This window comes from Haliaeetus leucocephalus, unplaced genomic scaffold (genome assembly GCF_000737465.1).
Source record: "Haliaeetus leucocephalus isolate CR32 unplaced genomic scaffold, Haliaeetus_leucocephalus-4.0 Scaffold0, whole genome shotgun sequence".
Classification (NCBI taxonomy): Eukaryota; Metazoa; Chordata; class Aves; order Accipitriformes; family Accipitridae; genus Haliaeetus; species Haliaeetus leucocephalus.
Window position 1 is genome coordinate 29599051 of NW_010972436.1, and position 23774 is coordinate 29622824.

At 41.5% G+C, this 23774-nt stretch overlaps 1 protein-coding gene across 1 annotated transcript in view; it reads right to left on the reverse strand.

Moving 5' to 3' along the window:
* The window catches only part of MAP4 (microtubule-associated protein 4), a 127097-nt gene that overhangs the window by 16584 nt on the left and 86739 nt on the right, over positions 1 to 23774 (reverse strand). The window contains exons 13-15 of the mRNA XM_010563415.1: positions 4798 to 4898; positions 3672 to 3884; positions 1996 to 2173 (exon numbers count right to left, since the gene is read on the reverse strand). Of these exons, the coding sequence (XP_010561717.1) occupies positions 1996 to 2173; positions 3672 to 3884; positions 4798 to 4898 (492 nt within the window). The remainder of the gene's footprint in view (positions 1 to 1995; positions 2174 to 3671; positions 3885 to 4797; positions 4899 to 23774) is intronic.

Sequence of the window (23774 nt, forward strand, 5' to 3'; positions counted from 1 at the left end):
TTTCACGGGGGGGGGGGAAATCAAGCACCACATAACCCGTGGCTCTCATTTAGTAGAGAAAAGTGACTGACATTTAATACCTGAAAAAGTGAAACCATATAATTTCAAAACAAGCCACTATATACACATTTTTAAACACTGAGAATGACTGAACACTTGAGCAAACCATAAGGAAGTGAGTGTCTATCTTTTGACACATGAAAAGCAAGAGCAGATGTCCTTCTGAAATATCATCTGTAGCCAGAAACTTATTATCTGGCTCAATGCTGGGTAATGAGAAACTAAACTGTGATCGGAAGAGATCCAGGTCCTCCATCACCCACATCTATGGATCTAGCTGAAGTTGCACATGCTCTAACTAAACCACATTGTTAGTGTTTGGCTTGTTGCGATTCCCCTTCAGGCCCCACAACACTGTTCATCCTCCATCAACACCCTTGCTTTCTCCTCTTCCAAAACAGGACTCCCTTCTTTTACTATTCATGACTCCTCTGTGCATTTCCAGATCCAGACAAAACAGCTTTAACTCCTGATGGAGTTTCTTCAGCTGACCTCATCTCTCCCTCGCCCACCCAGTTCTCACTGTACTTTGGCAATGTCCCACCACCCTCGCTGGTGCAGAAGCCTCTTCCTCTGTACATCTTGCCACTTGGAACAACCTTCCTGCATGTCTGCATCGTTGACTCCATCTCTTTTCAAATGTCATCAGAAAACGCTTCTTTGTTTGTGTCTCAATTTTGGAAGGAGAAATTAACTGAACTCATTAAAACATATTAAGCATTCTGGGCTACAGTTTGCATAAAAGACCACCCAAAATGATTTTTACAAGGATGTCCACAGGATCAGTTAAGATACACAGCTCTTGGAAAGTGCAACACTTCCTCTACACTTGATTAATTGTATTTTACCCTATAGCATAAAGTATGGAATGTACATCTAGTCTAATATATTTCAACATAGTTAAAACATTACTATTCTTTTGGGAAAGATGGGTTATGAACTCATGCTTTGGGACTCATAGAACAAAGCAACCAATATGTATTATTAGTTTTACATGTTTATTAGCAAATTTTGCCTATGAGGTCTAGTCATCTGAAAACACTTGAGAACATTTAACTGTATCTGATGTTAAATCTCTCAAGCTCCATTAAAATGAGTGAAAACACTGTTTTCAAGATGCTGATATGCTGCTCATGTTTCATGCTGACTGCGTTAAACTCATGGGAAGTTCCCTCTTTGGCAACAGTAGGAGTGGGATACAGTTTTCTGATGAAGCTGTTGTCATTTCAGCTCCAAATTCTTCCTGCACTGGTAAAAAACCTCCACCTCTGTTCAACCTTTTTTGTTTTTCAGATACACTAGTGTGAGTGCTTCAAGCCCTCTTCTGGAGATTTGAATTTCCCAAGTCTTAAATTGGTTTTAGTGTTTATTCTAACTGTTACTATAGCAAAATACAGAGGTAATAGCGTCCTTTTTCTTACATCAAGCATGTTCAGTAATTGTATTAACACTGAATCACATAGAGCTGATCCAAGTTGGCCTTGAAGGTCATTCAGATTGTTTTTGGAGGAGGAAGCCCTGGAGAGAAAAAAGTCTGACCTATGGTCTCTGTGCCTTGGCACAGGATCTTGTGTTGTATTAAAAGGGTTGGGAGTGCAGCTATCACTAAGCTTCAGATCTAATCCTGACTGACAGGTAGGCCAGTTTACACCTCTCAGAAGCGCTGGTTAACAGCAGCTGTGACTTCCCATAAATGGCTACATTTCAAGGGTTTGGGTTATTTCCTTCTTTTGAACCTGCACAAGCTTGTTTACCAGGAGACTAATTTTAATAAACTGATGGGGCCACAGGATGACCTAAACACAGGAAAAAGCAGTCAATGTACCGGAACACATGAGAAAGACATCATAGCGTGAACCAACGGTGCTACTCAAACAGAAACTTGCAGCTGGTTAGAAAGAGAGACCTCCTGAAGAAAAACAAGAGAGTACTTACACGTTGGCCTCTTCGGTGGCGAAGTAGCAGTATTTTTCGCACCAGCAGCTGCAGTGACGGGTGATGCTGCTGTTGTCCTAGGAGTAGCAGGGCTGCTCCTGACAGTAGTTTTAGGAGTGGCAGGTGATGGAGCCTTTGAAAGTGAGGTCCGCTTATCTGTGGTCTTCGCATCTGCAACCTAAAAATGAACAGGCTACATTAAAGCCAGTATTTCACTGACAGTCTCTTCAAAGCATTTGCCAACCAAAAGCCTGGAATAAATGGAAATTGTTTAAATTCTTAAACACACAAGCTAGGCACCACTGAAACATTATAATGCAGAAGATTGAAAATATAATTAAGGCATGCGGAAGCGACTGACTATATTCAGTGCAGGACACAGAGCACAGACCCTGCTGAATATTAGAATTCATCCAGATCTGTTTCAGCATTAATGTGTGGAGGCCATTTACAGATGTGAACGAGGTTTTGATTTCTGCACAAAATGGAGAACAGTAGTCCACTAGCAATACTTCTGGGAGAGATTTCTTTCCTTCATGAACAGAAAAGCTTCCTAAGCTATGGCAGCGTTTATTAAAACACTGTGGACATAAGAACTAGGTGTCCGTGGTTCATTCCTCTCTTGGAAAACTATTTCATGTCTGTCCCTGGTAAGTCACTTGTTTGTAAACTGACTGATCTCTTAAGTATTAAAATACTGAGTTAATGTACGGAAACAAATGAGATGAGGTTTTGATTTCATCAAAAAGGGATTCAGAATCATGCAAAAACTTAAACAAAACTGAAGACACTGGTTCACAGATAAAAAGTACAGATTTACGCCTGTGCTTTCATACTCTTTTTGCTATTTTTATTTAGCTGGTTTTAAAAGACACTGAAATGCAGTTATTTAAGCTTAAACGTATGGGAGAAATGCTAGCATTTAAACATCACCTGAAAGCTTCTGAAACAGATTTTAACTTTCCCTTTCAAAACTGAATTCTTCTACTATATAATATCACAAGTTAACATAGGGAAGATTCAAGGGACATTTCCCATTCTTAACATTACATGTGGATACCCTACTTCAGCTTTAAGGTGCAACACTAAGAACTGTCCACAGATCTGCTCTTACTAGAAAATTACAGATCTCCAATATTTCCTAAGCACATAAGTGTATGATCAGTTATCTTCGTACAGTTTTTATAGTGACCAGACATCATAAAAAGACAATCAGTGGGAAATACTTAAGTGTTCAACTGATCTTCTTCCCCTCAATATTAATATCGAAGCTCTCCATTCAGTTTTCCCATACTCTTGTCTGGATTTAAGAGTTATCCTATGTTCGTAGTGTATCTATATTTAAAGAACCCTCCTCCTTTAGTAAGGGAAAGAAATAAAGAATTACCTCGTATACTTCATCACAGTTCACTAGGAAAATTGTAGTAATACAGTCAAGTTTAATTTTCTTCTCTGCGATGATACAATTAAATGCTTGGGACCTGATGCCATAAGTGGGTTAATGGAAGCTGATACTAATAACTGTGCAGGTCTTATAACACAGTGAATCACATTCCTGATCTTATCCTCCCATGATTAGCACTAGAATTATGTTTTGACTCTTGGGTAAGACAGCTGGTAAGTTGACATGTAAATAAGTTCTCGGAGCTCCCACACAAAAGCAAATTGATTCTTACCTTTGGTTTAGTCTCTTTTGGAGTTAAGGTGGAGGGACGTGTAGTACTGGTGGCTGGGCGTTTAGTAGTAGTGGCTGAAGTAGGACCTGCAGTAGGGCTCGTGGGTTTTTTGTTTGGGCCAGGTGTGGCAGAGGCTGGCCGCTTGGGGCTGGTAGCGGACAGGGGCCTGGCTTTCGTTGCTGCAGGCTTTGTAGATGATGTGGATGCAGCAGGCTTTATTTTTTTTTCAAAAAGCAAAATCCAGTATAAAAACAAAAAAATACAACAAAAAATAGCGCATTGTAAACCAAAACATTGAGCTGCAAGAACATAAAAGTGATATTTTAAATGAAACAAACAAACAAAAAATAATTAGCTTTCTGTTTTCTGAGCATAACAAAAAGACCAAAATGAAGCAGCAGAAGGGGGCTGCTTTTGGAGCCCAGTGGGGTTTTGCCATTCAATTCAAAGCGAACAGGATTTATTCCAGCAACATCTAAAGCAACAGAAGGAATCACTGGTAAAGCTGGGATTAGTAATTGGGTGTTCCTGGCATCTAGTCCTACATGCAATACACAGGACATTGCTTTCCAATTACATGCACACAATGGATTGCAAGCTCTAAATCCTCATCTGATCAACTCTAGTGGTCATACACCCACTGCCTTCGAGGGGACCAAGAACCCCCTGCCCCTGCTCTTTAGAATTTAGGGTTAGATTTTGCTGAATGCTACAAGCTTCTGAAAGCAGGTGTCTCTCATGTTTCATAAACAGCCCTAAAATAAGAGAATATCAAATCCTGAGCAGGATCTCTAAATGCTAATTGTAATGCAAATAAATGTGTTGTAAACAACTAGGAGAGTACCAGTGTAGCAGAAGCATTATGATACATGTTTACTACTTCCACACCACCGATACCAACCAGAGAATTAATTTAAATAAAGCTTACCACATATTTATTAAATCCACTTTCAGTCACATTTGCTACAGGCTGAGTTGTTTTCAACTTCATAACTGGATGTCTTTGTTACCGTAAAATGGTTCACAAATGGCAGCTCAGAAAACAGAACTTGTGTTGCCACAGCTTAAGAAGCAGAAAAGCCAGCAAATAAAAACCATGGACGTGAAGACGCTGTACGACACCTACCTTTGCCTTCTTCTCAGGGCTGGGAGGAAGCTCTTTGTTGGGAGGTGCTGTGATATCATTCCCTGTCACAGCTTCAGCTGGTTTGGTCTCTTCTGGTTTTGCTGGGGGAAAGAAGAAAAAGAAAAGAAAAAAAAAAAGAAGGGAGACTTTGTAAGTTTGTGGGGGTTTTTTTGTTTGTTTGGGTGGTTTTTTTACATATAATTTTTTTTAGTTGACTATTATTCAACACAGTAGCAGGAGGAGACAGAATTAAGACAGTTACAGGTTGGCTCTTTCTGGAAAATTTCCCCCAAACCAGAATACCTATAGGAAGAAAGATCTTCCCTGTAACAGGACAGGTTCATCCAGATGCCATTAGCACCCAATTTCTCATATTATTCCAGCGGGAAAAGACAGTGGCAGATGAAAGAAACCTGTGGTTTAATTAAAATAGCAAACCTTCCCATCTTTCAAGTAATTCAAATAAATTGTTGGAATGTTAATGGTGAAGTTCTGACCCCTTCCAGGTTTTACACTATGACTTATCCTGAAGTAGGACACTGTTTTCAAGCTATCCCTATTGTTACGGCTGTTTCTTCTTGACCTTTCTTCTGCCCACATCCACATGTTGCAGCTCTCCACGAGCAGGGAGGATTCCCAGCAGCCGAAGGGAGCCGGACTGCTAACAGGAAAGGTTGCGCAGGAAAGCAGGAACATGGAGATCTCGTTCTAACATGCGTGGACCATCCCGACCCTTGTTAGTGTGGAAGCCATTGTGTCATGCTGCTGTACGCGGTGTTTCACAGCACAAAGCTTAGATTCAGTTACAAGGGTTGCCAGTTTTTCACTGTGATTGTTAACTTGTGTCGTTGCCACCAAAGTTTATTATACTGAGTGGGGACAGCGACTATACACTCCTAACAGCAGCAGAGCAGCCACAACCACTTCCTCGTCTCCTTTTAAAAACCAGTCTCTAAAGTGTTATCTAGCTACCAGCAAAAGGATAACTACTGCCCTCCAAAGCAAACAATATAACAAAACATTAATTTAGTAGCAGCTTCATCAAGTTTTCTCCCTAAACCTTATAAATCCTACAGCAGAACTGCCATGCTACTTTGCACCATGAGATGTGCAAGAGGCAATTTCCCTATAAATAGCTTTTAAAACACTAATTCTCAGCGGTGTTGCTGTACAACTGCACTGCTATGAGCTGTCTTCCGCTGCCATCCCTGTGGCATTTGAATTTTATGAAGGATACGGTGCAAACAACCCATCACAAATTTATGCGTTTCCCTTGTCATCTGGGGATTAAAATAAAGCATTATCTGTGTTGGATGTTTCTTTTTATAACAACGCAACAGATTGTAATGCTGTGGCGCATGCTAAGGGCCCACCAGACAATAGTGTAACAATTCCAAGAGTAAAAAGGTCGTTTTCCCCATCTTTCGAAAATTATTATTTATATTTCACATTTTCTTGCTTGTCCGTCTTGAAGGGAGCATCTCAAAGGACAGTTCATTTCTGATAAACACACCACTGTTGAAACAAACAAAATAGAATAAAATTTTGCCTTCCATCTGCCCCAGCGATGCTCAACAGCAGGATTGTTCTTTTGTTGTTATTTATTTTTCTGACTCCAGGACAAGTTTAGAAGCCCCCCCCCTTTTTTCTTTCCTTGCATTGCATTAGCCTGTTCCTAGCAATTTAGCTTCCAAGTCATACTAAATGTTTTGCAGCACTTGGTTTAGCATCCTAGGCACACAAAAAAGACTTGTGGAAAAAAACAAGCACCAGAATGTATAGGCTAGATACTGTTTTTAATGCAAAATTCTTAAGAATCATTCACGTTCACCTAGAAAGCTCATTGTTTTGTAGCTAATCTATATTGGCTCCTCTATACTAGTTTTCTCCACTGCATTTCAATAAACCTTTATATTCTTCCTCATTTAACTTGTCAGTTTTATCTACAGCAATACGAGAAAGAGCAATTGTTGTCAACGGTTCCTGTTTCTGAATAGCAACCTTCTGTCCATTCACTGCTCTTTGCTCCCAGGACCCCACGCCTGGGGATGGCTTTATTTTGAATCCTCCCAGTCTCAAATATCTCAGAGATCAAGGTGACTTTCTATCCATTGGAAGTTACCTTTCGTGTACTGCCTGTCGTCATTATTTCAGCTAATTCAGCGGCAACATTAAACCTCTCGCCTGGTGACAGTATCACAGCATCCACGCAGAAATGTGAATTCATCTCCTCAGGGAGCCTAATGTGGCTCCTCAAAAAAACTCAGCTTCCAAAGTTTCAGAATTAAAATTCCAGCAGCTTCCATGCTTCTGAACTAACAACAATATGAATTTCACGTTACTTAATCAAATACGGGCTACTTTACAAGAAATTTAGAGTGGATAACTTCAACACAAAAAATTATCAGAGTACATTAAGGTTCTACAAAACAAATAGGGTGGTTGTTGTTTTTTTTTTTAAATGTAAACCAGCAATGTAGCATCACCAAGCTGACGGAGCTACACTGCAGGACAGCACACATAGAGGTTAAGCAACTTGCATCTATAAATAATAGTAATAATGATGATGATAAACCCAGGAGAGCTGGGTAGGGAACTTTTCTGCTTCAGGGGCCACAGGATGATAATTCAGGTTCCATCTCTCACAGCCTCTGATATACCAGGGTACACAACTCCATAGACAACCCCAAGGGATTACAGAAGGATAGTTTTGTTTTGCGCTGCCTCAGTTTGAATAACAACCCAATGTGCTCATCAGTACATTTGCTTTCATTCATCATTTAATTACAAGGGCGCTCTCTCCTACACAGAGCCGAGAACTGCCTGGGAAGATTTCCTAGTTACAGGGAATATTAGGAAAAGCTGCCAAATCTTAATCAAATTTGTTCATTAGTCTGCAAGAATTATTTAAGAGACTTTTCAGTTTGCTTGTTCCTCCAAGCATGGCAACAAACCTCTGAAAGATATTTCAAAGACATTTTGTTGGGAGCTCTAGAAGGGGCTGCTGCTCTGCCCTGAGCAGGGTTCCTCCTTCAGCCGCCGCAGCTCCTGCTCCTCATGGTGTTCGCTGATGGAGAAAATTCGGCTCAGCTGAGTCAGCACTCAGAACTGAATTACTCCCAGGGGAAAGGGGGACAGGGACTTGAAGGAGAGAGTGAAGGACATTCCAATCTGGCATCTTCCACTGATAAACTCAAAGGCATAACCCTGCAATCAGGTACTTTCTCCCTGCTGCTACTCACTGCAACGGCAAGCTGTGTGCCGTGCTGGTTTGTACATCCATCCTCACCCCCAGCTTACCATTCATTACTGACTAAGTATGCTTTTAATGGTGGAAATCAAACTTTCTGTATGTGTCAGTTCACAATACTGTGAAGCACCACTGCTTCACAATTTTTAAGAGCAACACTGGAAGAAATTATTCACATCTAAGTGCACCAGAGAAAACAAATGACTCCACAATGAGAACTAAACCCACAAACTGCAAACTCCAGAATTTTGTCTGAGGTTTTACTGACATCAATTATGAAAGAGCAAACTTGACAAGTGGTGCTTATGTCTCCCTTAACAGCAATGCCAAGAGTCCTTCAGACACACTCCAGCCAGCAGAAGGAGGGATGGTCAGGATTCCTGACATGCTTGTGGAAGAGGGACCCCCAGGGTGGCCCAGCACTTCTCACATGGACACCTGCTTCAGTTACTTTGTATTTATAGTACCCACCTGCCTCTAGATGGTTTTAGACAAAACAGGGCAGTTCTGAGAAAAACACTAAAGACGACTATCCTGCATATCAAAGATAAATGCAATGTTTTCCTTGACAAGGTTTCGCTCTCATCTGCTGCAGGAGGAGTTTGACACTGGCGGATGCAGCCTTGTGTCAAACAAGTGCCTTCTCAAACAAAAACCTGCTCAAATTCATTGACGTTATAATTCACTAAAAAAAAAAACCAACCCACCCCCCTATAGTTTGAACCTCCTTGCTGGCTGAAGCCCCAGGTGACTCCCTGCATCAGTGGCCTGTCTCCTAGTGCTTCCCAGGCTGCATCCACACCACCCCCAGCATCAGCTGCCTACAAGCCCCCTCTTCCAGGTTCCTGTGCAGATGGAGCTGAGCAAACCAAGACCTACACAAGTTGTCGGTGGCACAAACCAGACTTCAGCCCTGCTGACCCTGCACCAGCCTTGCCAGAGGGCTCACCGCCATGGTGCTAAGTTGGTCAACCAAACCCTACTCAAAGGCAGTCCCTAAGCCGTAGTAATGCCCAGCCCAGCCACGCATGGAAGCCATAGCACTGAAACAACGTTTGGCAAAGGCACACTACAGCCAACAAGTTAAAAAGTGTATTTTTTTAAATAAATTTGTCACCAGAAACCAGGTATTTGCCATTGCTGGATGAAGGACCCAGCAAACAAGACCACATGGTGTTCAGCTAAAACTGAAGTCAGGGAACAAGACTCCTGACAAATAAACAGTGGTGATTTTTCAGAATAAATAGTAAAAATGAGATGATCTGTGCCAAAACTGACACTCAAAAAAAAAATGCTTCAGCTTCTTGTTATAAAAGGGACAATGCTCTTCCTACAGATCTTAAAAATTATGGAGAACATAACTCATTATGTTTGTCTCGTACAAGCAGAGTGAGCCATAAAAAAAACACTAATGAGGAAATTTATAATTCTGCCTCCAACAGCCAAGTTTAAATACTGTGACGCAAATAAAGCATGTGGGGCCATCCACGCAGCCGTGGAGTAGGCACGGTCTCCTGAAAGGCAATTCACCCTGATTTTTAGGTATCAGCAGTCACTCATAACAAGTTATTTACACAAGAACCCTGGTGTCTGAGGAGACTCTTAACATATTTTATCCTTAACCTCTTACATGCTGCCACTCTCTTGGTGGTTACTAGCAGCAGGTGAGTTACCATTAGAAGAAATGTAATGTGATACAAAGCAATTGAAGTAGATGATGCAATGGTTTTAAGAATATCTTTTTTCCCCCAAAAAGAACAGACTGTAGAACAACTACCTTATCAACTGTATAAAAGACCAAAGCTGTCCTCCAAGGCTCAATGTTAATGTTTAAACAGACTGTGTATTATTTCTTTTAAAAAAACCTTCCCTGTTTGAACGGTGAGTCTCTCTCCAAAGTTTCCTATACAGCACTAACACAGCTCAAAAGAACAACTTTCCAAGGAGCCTTCAAGCACATCTTACAGCTAGTCATTCAGACCCAGCCCATTCCACTGCATCCACAAAACCGTAAGATTCTGCCGTCAAAGCTTTTTGTCTGATTATCTTTCCTCTAGAGAGACTTTCTCTCATTAGAACGAGGTTAAGGAACAGAGCATTTCCCCTTCATATCACAAGGATGTACAGAACCTCCCTCCAAATGAATAGGAAAAAAAAAAAAAACCTATGATGAATGGAGAGTTTGGTTGATTTTAAGTTCCGCTGTCTGAAAAACACAGGCGTCTTTTGAAAAAGACCAAGGAACAAGACAAACCAAACTCAGTGTTTTGACAAGAGTTTCGCAGATGCTAAGGGGGGCTCTTCCTCAAAAGCAGCAACAAAGTGAGGGCAAAAGCTGCTGAAGTCTGTTTGAAAACAGAACAGCTGGGCAATAAGAAACGACAGCAGACGTGACATTCACCTTCACACTTCTGGATGAAGCAGCAGAATAATGCAGTAAGGAAGGGTAGCGTGACATGAACTGCCACACTGCTCCTTCAAGCTGTACTAGCCTAACATAAAAAGGAGGATTGCAAACCCACATATTGAAACCTAAGATAATGCTTCATGATTTTAACCTTGAACTCTTTACTCAAAATGCAATTATACCTATTGCACAGGGTTATAATGAGAATTCTGCAATCTGCCTGCATGGATGTACCAAAGTGGTCAAGCAACATAGGATCACAGAGCAATGAAGGCTTGGAAGGGACCTCAGAGGTCATCAGCCCAACCCATCACTCAAAGCAGGTCCCAGCAGATAAGGCTGCTTACAGTCATCGCCAGCAAATATAAGGAAAAACTTTTTCAATGTGAGGGAGGTCAAACACTGGAAGAGGCCCAAAGAGACTGTGAGATCTCCATCCTTGGAGACGTTCAGACCTGGAAGGGACACACATGGCCCTGGAGCAACCTGATCTACTTACACATGGTCTTGAGTTGGGGGTTAAACCAGAGACGTCCAAAGCTCTGTTCCAGCCTAAGTGACTCTATTACAGCTACGTAGGGGAGGATGCCCACATTGTACACAATTAATCATATGTCTTCTTGAAACCACGTCCCGATTATGAATAACTATATATAGTTTTCCTAACCATAAGGAGAAAAAACCCCACCCCACTCTCCTTCCCCCAGAATATCTCTCTCACCATCCTGTGATTTGCAGTCTAGAGACTACCTGCTTGTCCAACTTTAGCTTTTTAGCCCATGTAATCATTTAACATTAGATTAGCAGAACAATGTAGGTTGGAAGGGATGTCTGGAGGTCATTTAGCCCAATCCCCCGCTCAAATTATACCAGATTGCTTGGGTTTTTTTCAGTCATATTCTGAGCATCTCCAACGGTGGAGACTCCACCTCTTGGGGCTTCTCCTCCAATACTTGATTAGCCTCATGGAAAAAAATAAAATATAATAAAATATCACAATTCACAAATTCCTGGCACAAGATATTTTACAGCTTCACAATAAATTGCTCTCAAGTTACCCAGCATGATTTGCTTTCATCTGCTGCTGCTATTTTTGTTTGATGCCCCATATTCTTATACTGGAGAAATTAACAGTCTTCTCTTGTTCACAACTTTCATGTCATTGATGACTTTATAGACAGTAATCACAACCATCTCCCTCTCCAAGTCCTTTCTCTTCCAGGCTAAAGTCTTAGTTTATTCGGCCATTCCCATATGAACTCCTCTAATATGATGCCTTCATTTATGATACTTCTAATTACATTACAACCTTTTTGAGGCAGAGGACAACATGCAGATTTACACATCATATTCAGAATGCAAGCGCGTAACGGATTTATAAATTGATATATTTTTTCTAGTTTGTTCTCTCTTCCTTCTGAATTCCTAGAACTCCATTTGGTGAAGGAAAGCCACACAAAAGCATCCTTATGACATCTATAAAATCCTTACAACAGTAGCATTATTGCTCCTCCTGTACAAGTACAGAAACAAAACCATCAAGGTTAGAGCTCGTGTGAGGTGACATTGAGCTGGAACCCAAGAGGAGAGCGAATACAGACCTTCAGTCTTTCAGATCCCTTCGCCATCAGTTTTGCTGCAACAGCTCTCTCATGAAAGCTGTGACTGTGTGTGAAAAAAATAGGCGCTAAATCTGAAAAGCTTTACTGTTAGTGTTTCCCTCCCTGAAGTAGTAAAATTAGGAAAAAAAAGTACTCATAGAAACATACCCATGAGTATCTTTTTAAAGTTAAACCATGTTACTGCATTGTTTTACAAATCATGGAACTCAGGATAAAAGCCTATGTGCATGTATTCCTGAAATATCATGCAGCAACTTATTCAAGAATAAGCATTCCCAAAAATTCATTCTCCACGACAAAAGGAACAGGTGAAGACCTCAGTATAACATATTTTAGGCTCATCTCCAAAGGCCAAAAGCAAGTATTTCTATTTTATGGTACTGTGGTAAGCAAAAGCTAAAGTGAAGATAAAGAAAAGCAGTAACTACATATTGTGCATCTGGAAGATTTTTAAGAATGTTACACCTTGTTTTCCTTTCTCCCCTTTATTGACTAGTTAAATGAGCATTTCAGTGGGTACTTGAGACTAGACCACTTAAATCCTCTCATCTCCTACCTATCCCACTTGATACGGTATGAGCTCCCATTTTATGGGGTCTGTATTTCACCTGCTTTGCCCCTAGTCACTGATCCAGGCTGGCTCATTTACGTGCTTCAAAATGGAAGGGGACGTGCAGCTGCATTTGAACGTGCTTGTGAACGAGGCCAGGCACTCATCTTCCATATCCCCAGCAAGGGATATTCAGCAGGCTAAGCTGAACTAAAACATCATTCAATGAAACAGCTCCATAATTCTCATAGGGATTAGAGTCATCAGCTGAAAATCCATTAAGAGAAATAGATTAAGCAATAAGGCAATGACCATCTTTACTCTCCCTCCTAAACGTAAACAACCTTAGAAACAAAACCAGACCATGTTAAATACTGCTTTTGCCAGAAATGCTGCAGAGGCACGAGCTCTTTCTTGCTCATCCATCACCATCCAGAAGGAGCTGCTTCATCATAAAAATCACCATCAAATAAAGCCTTTTTGTTTAAGGCTCTTAAGACAAAAGTATCTACAAATATAACAAATCTCAGTTTAAGCAGAAATACAATCCTTATCTGCTTTCTCCTCTCCAGAAAAGGCTAAATAAAATGTCTCCTGCTTGACCCAAATACAGAATAGCTAAGCATTTTATTTGGCACCAAATGGAATTCAATCAATGTGTACATTTTTACTCGTTACCAAGAATTGAGGTATAAACCAGATGTCCTCTTTGCCTGCATCTTGTAAACCTAGGTTGATTTGTTAAGAATCTATTTTTGTACCCAGGAAGGGAAATCCTAAATCAGAAGTTTTTCTTCTAGAACAACCTGAACTACTTGCCATGTTTACCTAACATGCCATGAACTGAAATCGAACAGTTCTTTAGAGTAATTAACATATTCTGTTTGACTGTAATACTGTGCTAAAAATTTGATGCTGGATATAAAAAGCTAACAAAAACCTGAGCTTTTCCCTTTTCATTGATAAGAGTGGAAGCACATTCATAAAACCAACAAAAAGCTCTATTTTCTGTCAATGTCCCTGACAAACCAAAGTGAGAGAGACAAGCACACCTCCCAGTCAAACTAAAAATACCGGCAAAACCACAACATTAACTGAAGCTGTCTTACAAGGGCTATCAAGTGGGGAGCAGGGAAGAAACGCCACCTGAATTCATGTTTCAGTCTGTCCCTAAGGCTGGTCTGAACGCTGATGAAACCTCAGAGCATTTCCATGTGTCCACTCAAGTTTGGGCAGTGCTTGGACCAGGACACTCAGGGTATTTTCAGCATCTGAAGGCATAAAACTGCAATTCCATACTGTTCAAAATGCAAAACAATTACAAGCACAATCCTGTCTCTGAACACTTAAGCACAAAGATAAGGTATTACCAATGATCCAACTAGTCCAACGTCAACTTCTTGCATGTCATCTGGTATCAACAAGCCACAGAGAAGCTGATCTGAGGGGTCTTTCTAGCCCTTGTGTCAGCTGATATATCACTGGCCTTGGACTTGAAGCATGACATTTTATATACCTTTATCCTATCTAGCATACCTGGAAGACTCATCTGCAGAAATTCCCATTCTTTAAGTCCTGCCACACTTAGCACCTCAAGCTTGCCGCAGGAATTTCCAGGGACAAGCAGTGCACCACCACAAACAACATCCCTGCACAAGGCCGGCACGTGCTGCCCTCAACCCATCTTCTGCTGCTGAACATCTCCTTGCTCTTCTCATCTGTCTTCCCAGAGAAAGGGGAAGAGGAATGCTTACGTGTCTGCTGTAAGCCACTGTTTTCAAGATAGTGTCCCTCGAACAGCCAGTAGTTTTTGCGATTTTTGAGAAAGCACAGTAGGTGTTACAGAACAGGGAACCCACCTGATTTATGTAATGATTACAATACTTTCAGCATCAATTTTAAACTCAATCCCTGAGAGATGCCAATGTTTATTTTATATTTAAGGCTGAACATGCATACACCAAGAATTTTCACTGAACTATCCACAGCCTGTATCAGGCACTGTTTACCACCCGTGCCTTCATTTTCTTCTCCTTCCCACAGCCTGCAATCCTTTATTTCTTTTCTTTCTCTTAAAAGCATGATTTAATCTGGCAAAGAGCCTTGTTAGCAAGCCACCATCCACACCACTAACATTACTTGAACAAGTATCATTAGTTCATTACAAGGTAGCTGGGCTAGTATTTCCTAATCCCATAATTAACTTTAATCTGTATAAACGTGAGGCAATAGGCTATCACAGCCTAACTCAGTTGCATTGGAAGTCTCATATTCTGTATTTATCTAAACCACAAAGTGTTCTGCTGCAAAAAAACCTGCAGGAGATTCAGAAGTTACACTGGACCGCACCCCTTGCTTAGGGATGTTTAAAGAAGAGTCAGAAAACCAAGACAATTTTTCTGATGCATACATGGAGCTGCTGAGTATCAGAAAGGTGACAGTCCCAACCGAGCATGGTCCAGCAGAGCCTGGAATTCCTGGTATTTCAGAGCAGAAAGTATTTCAAGTTGGAGGAAATTCAAAGAAAATGAGAAAAGGCAGAAAGTGAAGGCAGTGGTGAATGACATCGCTTATTTAAGTGATACCATTGGAGGTGACATATTAGGTACGTGCAGTAAATCACACAACAGCCTATACACAACGCGAACATGAATCAAATCTGTTGTTCAGCGCAGGAAACAATGCAACCGCTTGTGAGAATCTGCAGTGATTGCTGATGAAATAAGGGACTGGAACAAGTTCTGCAGCTCAGCTCTGATCAGGACTAATCTGCAGCCAGGATCTCCTTGCTTAAAATACCTGTTGTGGGTACGTGAGAGATTTGAACAGGTATGCCTTTTTCACAATTTTTAGAATTAAACTGTGCCATCATACTAACACCCAACTATCTGCAAGAATGAAGTATTTTCTGTACAATTCCAGGTCACCCTAAAAAAAACCAGGAGTAGTAGATGTTTAGCAAAAAACCCCACAACCCTGGCTGGACAGGACCAAGCAAGTCTACTTTTGGCTGAAGTTCTGAGAGATACCATTGAAATGATTAGAATCAGGTTGGACAACTCTCTCAAGAATTTTTAGCATGAAAAAAGATACAACTGACAAAAGTTGTCACCCCAAATGTAAGCGCTAAGTTCAGAATGAACAGATAGAACAGGCAGAAAAATAGAGGAATTAACAAAGAGAAGGAAAAACATATTTCTATCGGATAAAATAGATATGTTGGCTATTTTGGACACATTGCATTGTGACTGGAAGGAGACCTGCAAAGTGAATGCTAAGAGTGAAGCAGAGGAAGTTGATAAGGATATGAACGGGTGATTTAGCCGTGAATAAAATGCAAAGGACAGATTTAGAATCAGTTCCACACTTACAGCCAAGACTGTTTGCTTGGTTGAGTTATTTTTATTATACCCGCCTCTCTGTTTATTAACAGGGAAGGAAGCAAGAGCTCATCATAGAAAGTTCTGAAAGCATTTCAGAAACATCTGAGGAATTTTTGTCTGTTTTCTCTTGCATTCCAAAAATTCTTTCTAAACTACACACACACATATATATATAGCAAAGAAAACATTTTATTGCATCTACTGCTATGTTTTCTTCCAGGAGAGAATAAATCCAGAGTTTATTTCTTAGTAATGCATTGTACGCAACAGATCAAAACAAACCTAACCTAATCAGCTGGTAATTTTGGAGAAGAGAGTAAAAAAGAAGTTACAACTCTACTGTATTTTTGCCCAGGAAAGCCCTTGAGCTATCTGCTAACTCAGTTATTACTGTATCAGTTCACACTCAGACCTATAGTTATAAGGACAATAAACTAGCTTTTAAAATAAAGATTGTGAGAGAACAAAATTTTAAACCTAAAAGCTTAAAAAAAACTTGGCAATACGAATTAACCATCTGCAAAAAGCAACCCAACCAGAAGACTCTACGCATTTATATCTTTCAGCGACCTTTACATCACTGATGCTCAACCCCTCTGGGGAAAACATGTCAATCCACTTCAGATTATGTTTTAAATGTTTTTCTGATTTAAAGATCCCACTTATCTGTGTTTTGAAATGGTTGCCTCGTTCAGCTTGACAGAATTTGCCAGCCTACCCAAACCTGGTTTCCTCGTCCAAACGTGAACCTCCTTGCTAATTTGCCTCGTTGCAAATGAACCTTGGTCACAGAGTGGATGTCAGTAAACCCCACCACACCAGAAATTCTGTGACATGAAAGGTATGCACAAATACAGTATTTTTCTGTTCCACATTTGTGACTAACATCACTTTTACCCATGTCACAGTTAAATTGTCAAGAAGTCTGATGACCATTTCGTGTTTTAGTACAAAACTGAGCACAGGTAAACACACAGCTGCACAGGTCCTACTTGTGCCCAAGCAAACACATCTCCAGGTGTTCCCTCCAACTGCAGCTCACAGCCGGGAGCTCACTGCATCGCTCTGGCAACTATCAAAAGGAGAGCTGATGACTCCTGCCTGCATGAAAGGATTTGACATCTCTGTTCAGGCTCCAACGGACTGATGTCTGCAATCTGTGACACGCTGCCACCAAAACTGACATTACTTCATCTCACGACTGCCAGAGTTACTTAAAATCTGTACACCAAGCAGACCGTAAGGAACAAGGTAACACTGAGATAATGGAAAGGGAAGATAAGAGAAGTTGGCACTTCGGAGCGGGGAGGTTTGTATTGCCAAAACCTTTTTCTACATGTCTCTGACCATGAGTCTTGGAAATTGAAGCATTGTAGAAAAAATTATTAGAGAAAAGTAAAACTTTAGAGACAAAATATGATTCTGTTGAAAGTGATTACTGACAGCTGGAAGAAGGACAGATGATCAGGGCCTCACGCAGGCAGCCAGGAGCCGACTGACCGACCATTGGGTGTCACTAACACACTGCAAAACCAGAGAAGATAACTCTCCAACCTGGTAATTATCACAGCACACCACCTTGCTCAGAGACTGCCTTTCCAGGCTGATTGCTGCGGAGAGCTCAGCTTATCAACCCAAATTAAGCGTTTTGGAGCTCAACCTGAACAGCGCATCCCTCTACCCACCTGCATGGTACTCTCCCCGCTCACACCAGAGTATTATAATTTCAAGTTTTATATTAGTCCTCCGAAGGTTTAGCAAACCAGCTGGCTACAAAAGAAGTCAATGGATGCAAAAATTGGCATGCAAGTCTTTTGTCTTTATTCCCAGACACTTTTTTTTTTCCCTCTTCTCATGCAAAGCTCTGGTTAATATGGGCAACAGACAAAGCACACAGACCATCCTCACACCCCAAATCCAGGAAAAAAAGCAGGTTTTATTGCTGGCTGAAGCTGGCAAGAGGGACAGAGATGTTGTTCCAGGCTGGAGAACAAAGATTAACTACTCTTCTCACAGATTTTAAATCCGGGAAGACTGACCTCATACATCACAGCACTATCAAAACAACAAAACGCTACAAAATAAAACAAGCTGCTATTGACACTTAGCAATGGGAAAGGCTCCATTGTAACTGGGGTTTTGGGAAAGAGGTTACAGAAAGTAAAGAGGAAATTCCACTTTGAATTTCAGCACTGAAACAGTTAGAAAGAGCTTAGCTATGTAAATAGTTCTAGCCATTTACTCTTACTGGCCCCCTCAAACAGAAATACCAAAAGGTGATAAAAGCTTAACGGAAAAGCACAGTCCTCAGATCTTTTTGACACAGGTTGAAAGGTTTTAACTTTGATAACACTCTAACAATGCAGCTTGCAAATCAGAAGGGTACCTAAGTTCGCAAGAGGGAGTGGCAGGAAGGTACTGAAGAGACACCTATGTGGACCACTGTGGATGCTATAGATTTTAAAATCTCTTAGTCAGTTTTAGGATCCCAGCAAGCAATTAATGGCTGGTGCTGCAACAGATGTTGCGGAACCATCCAGGCAACTATTTTTTCACATTTTTCCTCCATTTTCGTCTATCCAAAAATACATCCTTTGTTCTAACTACCAGAACCTGAACCGTGTCGGTCTTTTCAGGTGTACTGAGCCGCCCACCCTCTGCCTGCAGTCTGTAAAGTCAGTTAGTTGCTTCCTAGCTACTGTCTGCTCGCTCCCCAGGGAGGTAAAAATTAGCAACATACCATCACGTGGTAAATCTCTTTGCTTGGGAGACGAAGAGCTCTGCACATCGCTGACCTCAATTTCTTTTCTTTCCAGTGGAGCAGTTTTGCTGGATTCCATCTCAGTGCATTTGCTTTTCGGAGAATCAAACCCAGCAGCTCCATCGGTGGCATTTCTCTTCTCCTTCTTCACCACTGCCTCCTCCCTCTCTTTGTCCTGGCTGCTGATTTCAGGGATTTGCTCCAGCTTGCTGTGATACAAGCTCGGGCTGCCCAGCTCTTTCTTGACCGAGTTGCTGCCACTGTTCCACTCCTCTCTCTTCTTGGCAGCTGGCTCCTCTGCCAGGAGGGACTGATGCTCCTTCACCACCAGGCTGGGCAGCCCCGCACAGCTCTGCTCAGGACCCAAGCTGCAGACAGATGTTTGCTCTTCTGACACGGTCATTGACCTTTTCATCGGAGCACCCGGCTTTCTGGCTGTGGGGCTCGAGCACTGGGTCAGGCTGCTATTAGGAGAGAGTAGACCAGTAGCGACGTCTTCTCTAAGCACCGGCTCAGGGTATTTATCAGCCAGGTTAAGGGTTAGGGGCACCGACAAGTGAGAGCACTCTGACATTGCACGCCTCATTGCCTTCCTTTGGTGGGCAGCCCTGTTCAGAAAACTGCCGTCATCTGCACAGCTCAGCTTGTCTTCCATCTCCTCCTCCATTTCAGTGGTATTATTAAAGTAACTACTTTTGGAGTCATCTTGTGCAAGCTCTACGGTGGTAGTTGGAGGTTCTGGCTTAGATGCTGTTGAGGAAGAAGAAAATCCACTCTGCACATAGTTGTCATTAACCACCCCAATTACACAATAGCTGGGGGCTCCATCTTTTTTCACAGTTGCTTCTTTAGACCCCGAATCGTTGGGCAGGATAGGGTGGAAATTTGGATTCCAGACACTGATTTCCTGTTCCTTCATGTATTTGCTGGCATCACTCTCTGACACAGACAGATTGGGCAGGTTTGGGTCTGGCTGGCATTTGGTCTCCATTCCAGCCTTACCAGCTGCTTTCTCCTGATCGGTGATGGCTTCATTTTTACCCAGCCCAGGACCAGGTTTTTCAGCTCCTGCCTGTCCCACATGAAAATCTGTAGTTTTAGGGTTTGCGAAGTTCCCTTCTGCAGAAGGAAACGTTTTGGAAATCAAAGACCAGCTCTCAAGGTGACCTGCAGCTGCCTGGCATTTTTTGCCTTGCACCTCAATTTCTCTTTTGTCTTTCTGAGCTATTTTTAGCTCTTTGTCTAGTTTTCCTTCAAAGAAGCAGAGCTTGTCCTCATCCGTGAAACCAGTGTTCTTAACGAGCCCGTCCTTAATCGGTCCCCCTGAGTTTACATTCAAACCAATCTCATTAAGCTTCCCCTCAGTCCTCTGCCATTCGAATTCAGTTTTGCCGAAGTCTTTCGGGGACTCCATGCAGTGGAAGGCTTCCGAGAAGCTCTCCGTATTCTTGCTTTTGCACAGCTGGCTGTATTCGGAGAGCGATGCGGGCTGCTTGTTCGAGAGAGACATCTCCGATCGCTTCGCTTCCTCCCGTGGCTGTAACACCAGCTCCGAGCTCGCCGGCTGCTGGCGCCGGTGACGACACACCATGCCCCCTGTATTCATGACAAAACTCCTTCCTCCCCACCCCCTGCCTGCCGCACGCCTTCATTTACTGGATTCAGCCGCTAGTTCAAATGAAAACGTCAGGTTTTATCCTTTTGTAAAAAATCAAGAGGGATACGCTTCTATAACAGAAATACCCATCTCTGGCTAGATGCTAGTGGGGGTTTAATCATCTCAGTGAAATGATTTTTCTGTGAGCAGCATTTCTTGGGTAGTTACACACTTTGGGAAATATTGCCACCTCCTTTTTCTCTGTCAAACCATATTATGATCAGTGCATTTATCAGTATTAATTCCTGCTGATGAACCACTCTCTTAAGAATACTTAGTAACTAAGGTCAGCAATTTTCTTCCCCTTAAACAAAACCAAAACCAACCCCCAAAACAAGCCTAGCCCCAAACATTACAGCGCAGAATGACCTCTTTCAGCACAGGGCTTTGTTTTCAGTGAATTTTAATATATTCTTTTGGAATCAACAGTGATCACAAGTGTTGCTGTAATGAGGATTTCACGATTCACAAACCGTATCGTTCATACAAGCAAGTGGACAAAGCTGAAAAGGATGGAATGGGACAAGTTAGGAGAGGTTTTGTAGTCTTAAATACTGTAAACTTGATTTTTAATTTTTTTTTTTAAATGTGAACATATCTTACAATATTTTTGAGCTGCATTTTTCCTATTGCACTTAATTAGACCTAGCATTTCACATTTTGTGTTGATGTATTCAAAACCAGTTTCAACGCGTATTAAGTGCACTACTCTGCCATCCTGCAACGCCTCTATAGCCAGCATCCTTGACAAGGCTTTTCTAACTGCTATTCTGGATTTGGACACTGTTTCCCTGGTTAAACTGGGAGCCTACCCGAGAGGGCTCAAGATTGCTTCTAGCCACTCAGCCACCAGTATCTGGATTGCTACTATTGCATTAGCACCAAACTGCAGAGTCATCTTTTTTCTTAAGTGCCTAGTACAGATTAATCCTTGACTAAAGCAAATTTTCTTCTTTGAACCAGGGTTACAATACTTTACAGACGTTGACCGTTACAGACATCAAAATATTCAAGTCCAGGAGAAAATTTTGTCCTTATAGCTGAAGCTGTAGAAGGACTCCCTGCTATAGTTTAATTGAGCATAAATGTATTTTTACACCCAGAGACTGCAAGCTACACTACGCCCCCTGAATTTAACCTGCTGCTGAGAAATGCTACAATCCACATTTATCTACTTGTATTTAAGCTTTAGATTTAAGACACTGCTATATTTAAAAACAATGACTAAGGAACCGTAAGTTATATGAATCTTTCATGACACCCTCTAATTAACCAGAATAGTTCCACCCACAAGCTTCACTTCTCAAAAGGCCTCAACAATTTTTCTGTACTTTAAAATATTCATAGGTGTCTTGCTAGCGGAAAATGGGACCTTAGCTCGAGGCTTGCATTCTCTCTCGTAACGGATGTCAGACTAATGTTTGCAAGCACTTGCTCGCTCTAAAAGTACTTGGTCTGCTCCCCAAAATGGCAGACCTTGAAGTCATCTAATCCCACGTAATTACTGTTATTCCTCTATCACTCAGTCAATTCCACAACAAGATTTTTGCAGCGAATCTCAATCCATTAAAGATCACTTAATGCACTTCACCAGGAGCGAGGGCAAGTTTGTAAAGCTAACTGAAACCACCTAGTAGTTTTTTTTTTTTTGGTGGTGGTGTGTTTTTTTTTAAAGCGAACAGCTACCATTTATAATGGACAGGGGAGAAAACCCTCATTGATCTGGGGGCTGGTACTTCAAAGCCCAGTATAACAGAAGAGATTTGAATCACTGGAAAGAAAAGCCTGATTCATAATGTCAATATACAGTCAGTAACAACCACTACTACTACTTTATTTGATAATATTTTTTAATGTAGGAAATGAACCATATTCAATACCTAGGATACTCAGAAGCAGGAGAATGCTTAGCTATGAAAAAATCTCTAAAGTCATCCAGTATTTAATTTCTCAGGACATTAATGGAGGCAATGTAGAGTTCATACACTGAGAGCTTTTCAACAGCTTCATCCTGCCCCATAGCATGTTGTTTCCAGACACTCATTTGCGGTTCCCGTGCCCTAGCCTCTACCTTCTACCACATGGATTTTTTTCTTTAAATTATTAATATTCTACTTCTGAAGCTATGCCTCTGTTGCTGTGCTAAGCTTTCAGCAAGACCAGAAACGGCCACTCACAAGACATGACCAGCAGTCCTCACACTGGAGCTTTGGTCCCAGTCGTTCCTTTAGATTCTCACAAACCTTAAATCTTCTAAAGAATTATAAAAAAAACCTAGTCAATGAAGATAAGCAGGAAAGGGTGGGAAGATGTTCAGAAAACAAGAGCTGAACAGATTTTGAAAACCAACTGAAATGAGAAAGGACCCATGCTAAAGAGGAGTTGGGTTAGAAGGTTAAGTTAGACTTCCTGAAAAGAAGCCCATCCACTGCTTTTACCCTTAGTTCAACTTTGAGGAAGAATTGATACTCTTCAAGTATCAAATTCAGGGTTTCACAATCCTTTTGACTCTCTGTCATCTTTCTTTTCAAGAATGTGTCAGATAATGGCAGTAAAATAGTTATAAGTTCTTGCAAGTCAGACCCTGGTCCAGCTTCTGGACATGGGGATTCACCCACTGCCTGGAGCTTCTCGCAACCTTCCAGTGGCGAGACAGTAGCCTGTTTCACAAGGAGGAAGGTTATATTTTGCCTTTTCACATCCTCTTATCATCATTAAATCCTGTCTTTTCTTACAGGTACAGTTGACACAAATAACCCTGTCAGGGAAGCTGAGCACATAAAACACACGTTTCAGTACCAACATTAAACACATCTGTAGTCGTTTATCTGAGCTGCTTAGATATATTTTGATGCTTATATTGTACCTCTGAACATGAGCATTTTCCAAGGGAAGACATACCCATGTGCTGAAGAAACTGCAAAAAATCCCTATCCGCTTCACTGGGCTTTACCAGGTAAAACACGGCTGCCCAGGCTGAGACAGTGCCAATAACCAGAGCAGACTAAGATCACTACATCAGCACGTCACGACTTAATACCCAATCTGCAAGCTTCCAGCCTCAGCAGATGAATCAGCCTAGTGTTTCTATTTTTGCTTCACTCCCGAAGCTATTACTTATCCCTTCTAATGCCTTTGCTTTTTTTTTTAACCTAACACAATCGTTTCTGTGCAGTCCTTTGCACTGGTTTCTAAGGCAACATCACTTTCCAGGATGAGCTACTCCTTGCCAGCATCGCCAAATAACGTGATCTCTAATTAAGTGTTATTACCAGTAACAGTCAGTGATCAGACTGACCAGAACCATCAAGGACACGCTCCCTCTATAAAAGCCAAGACCATAAAAC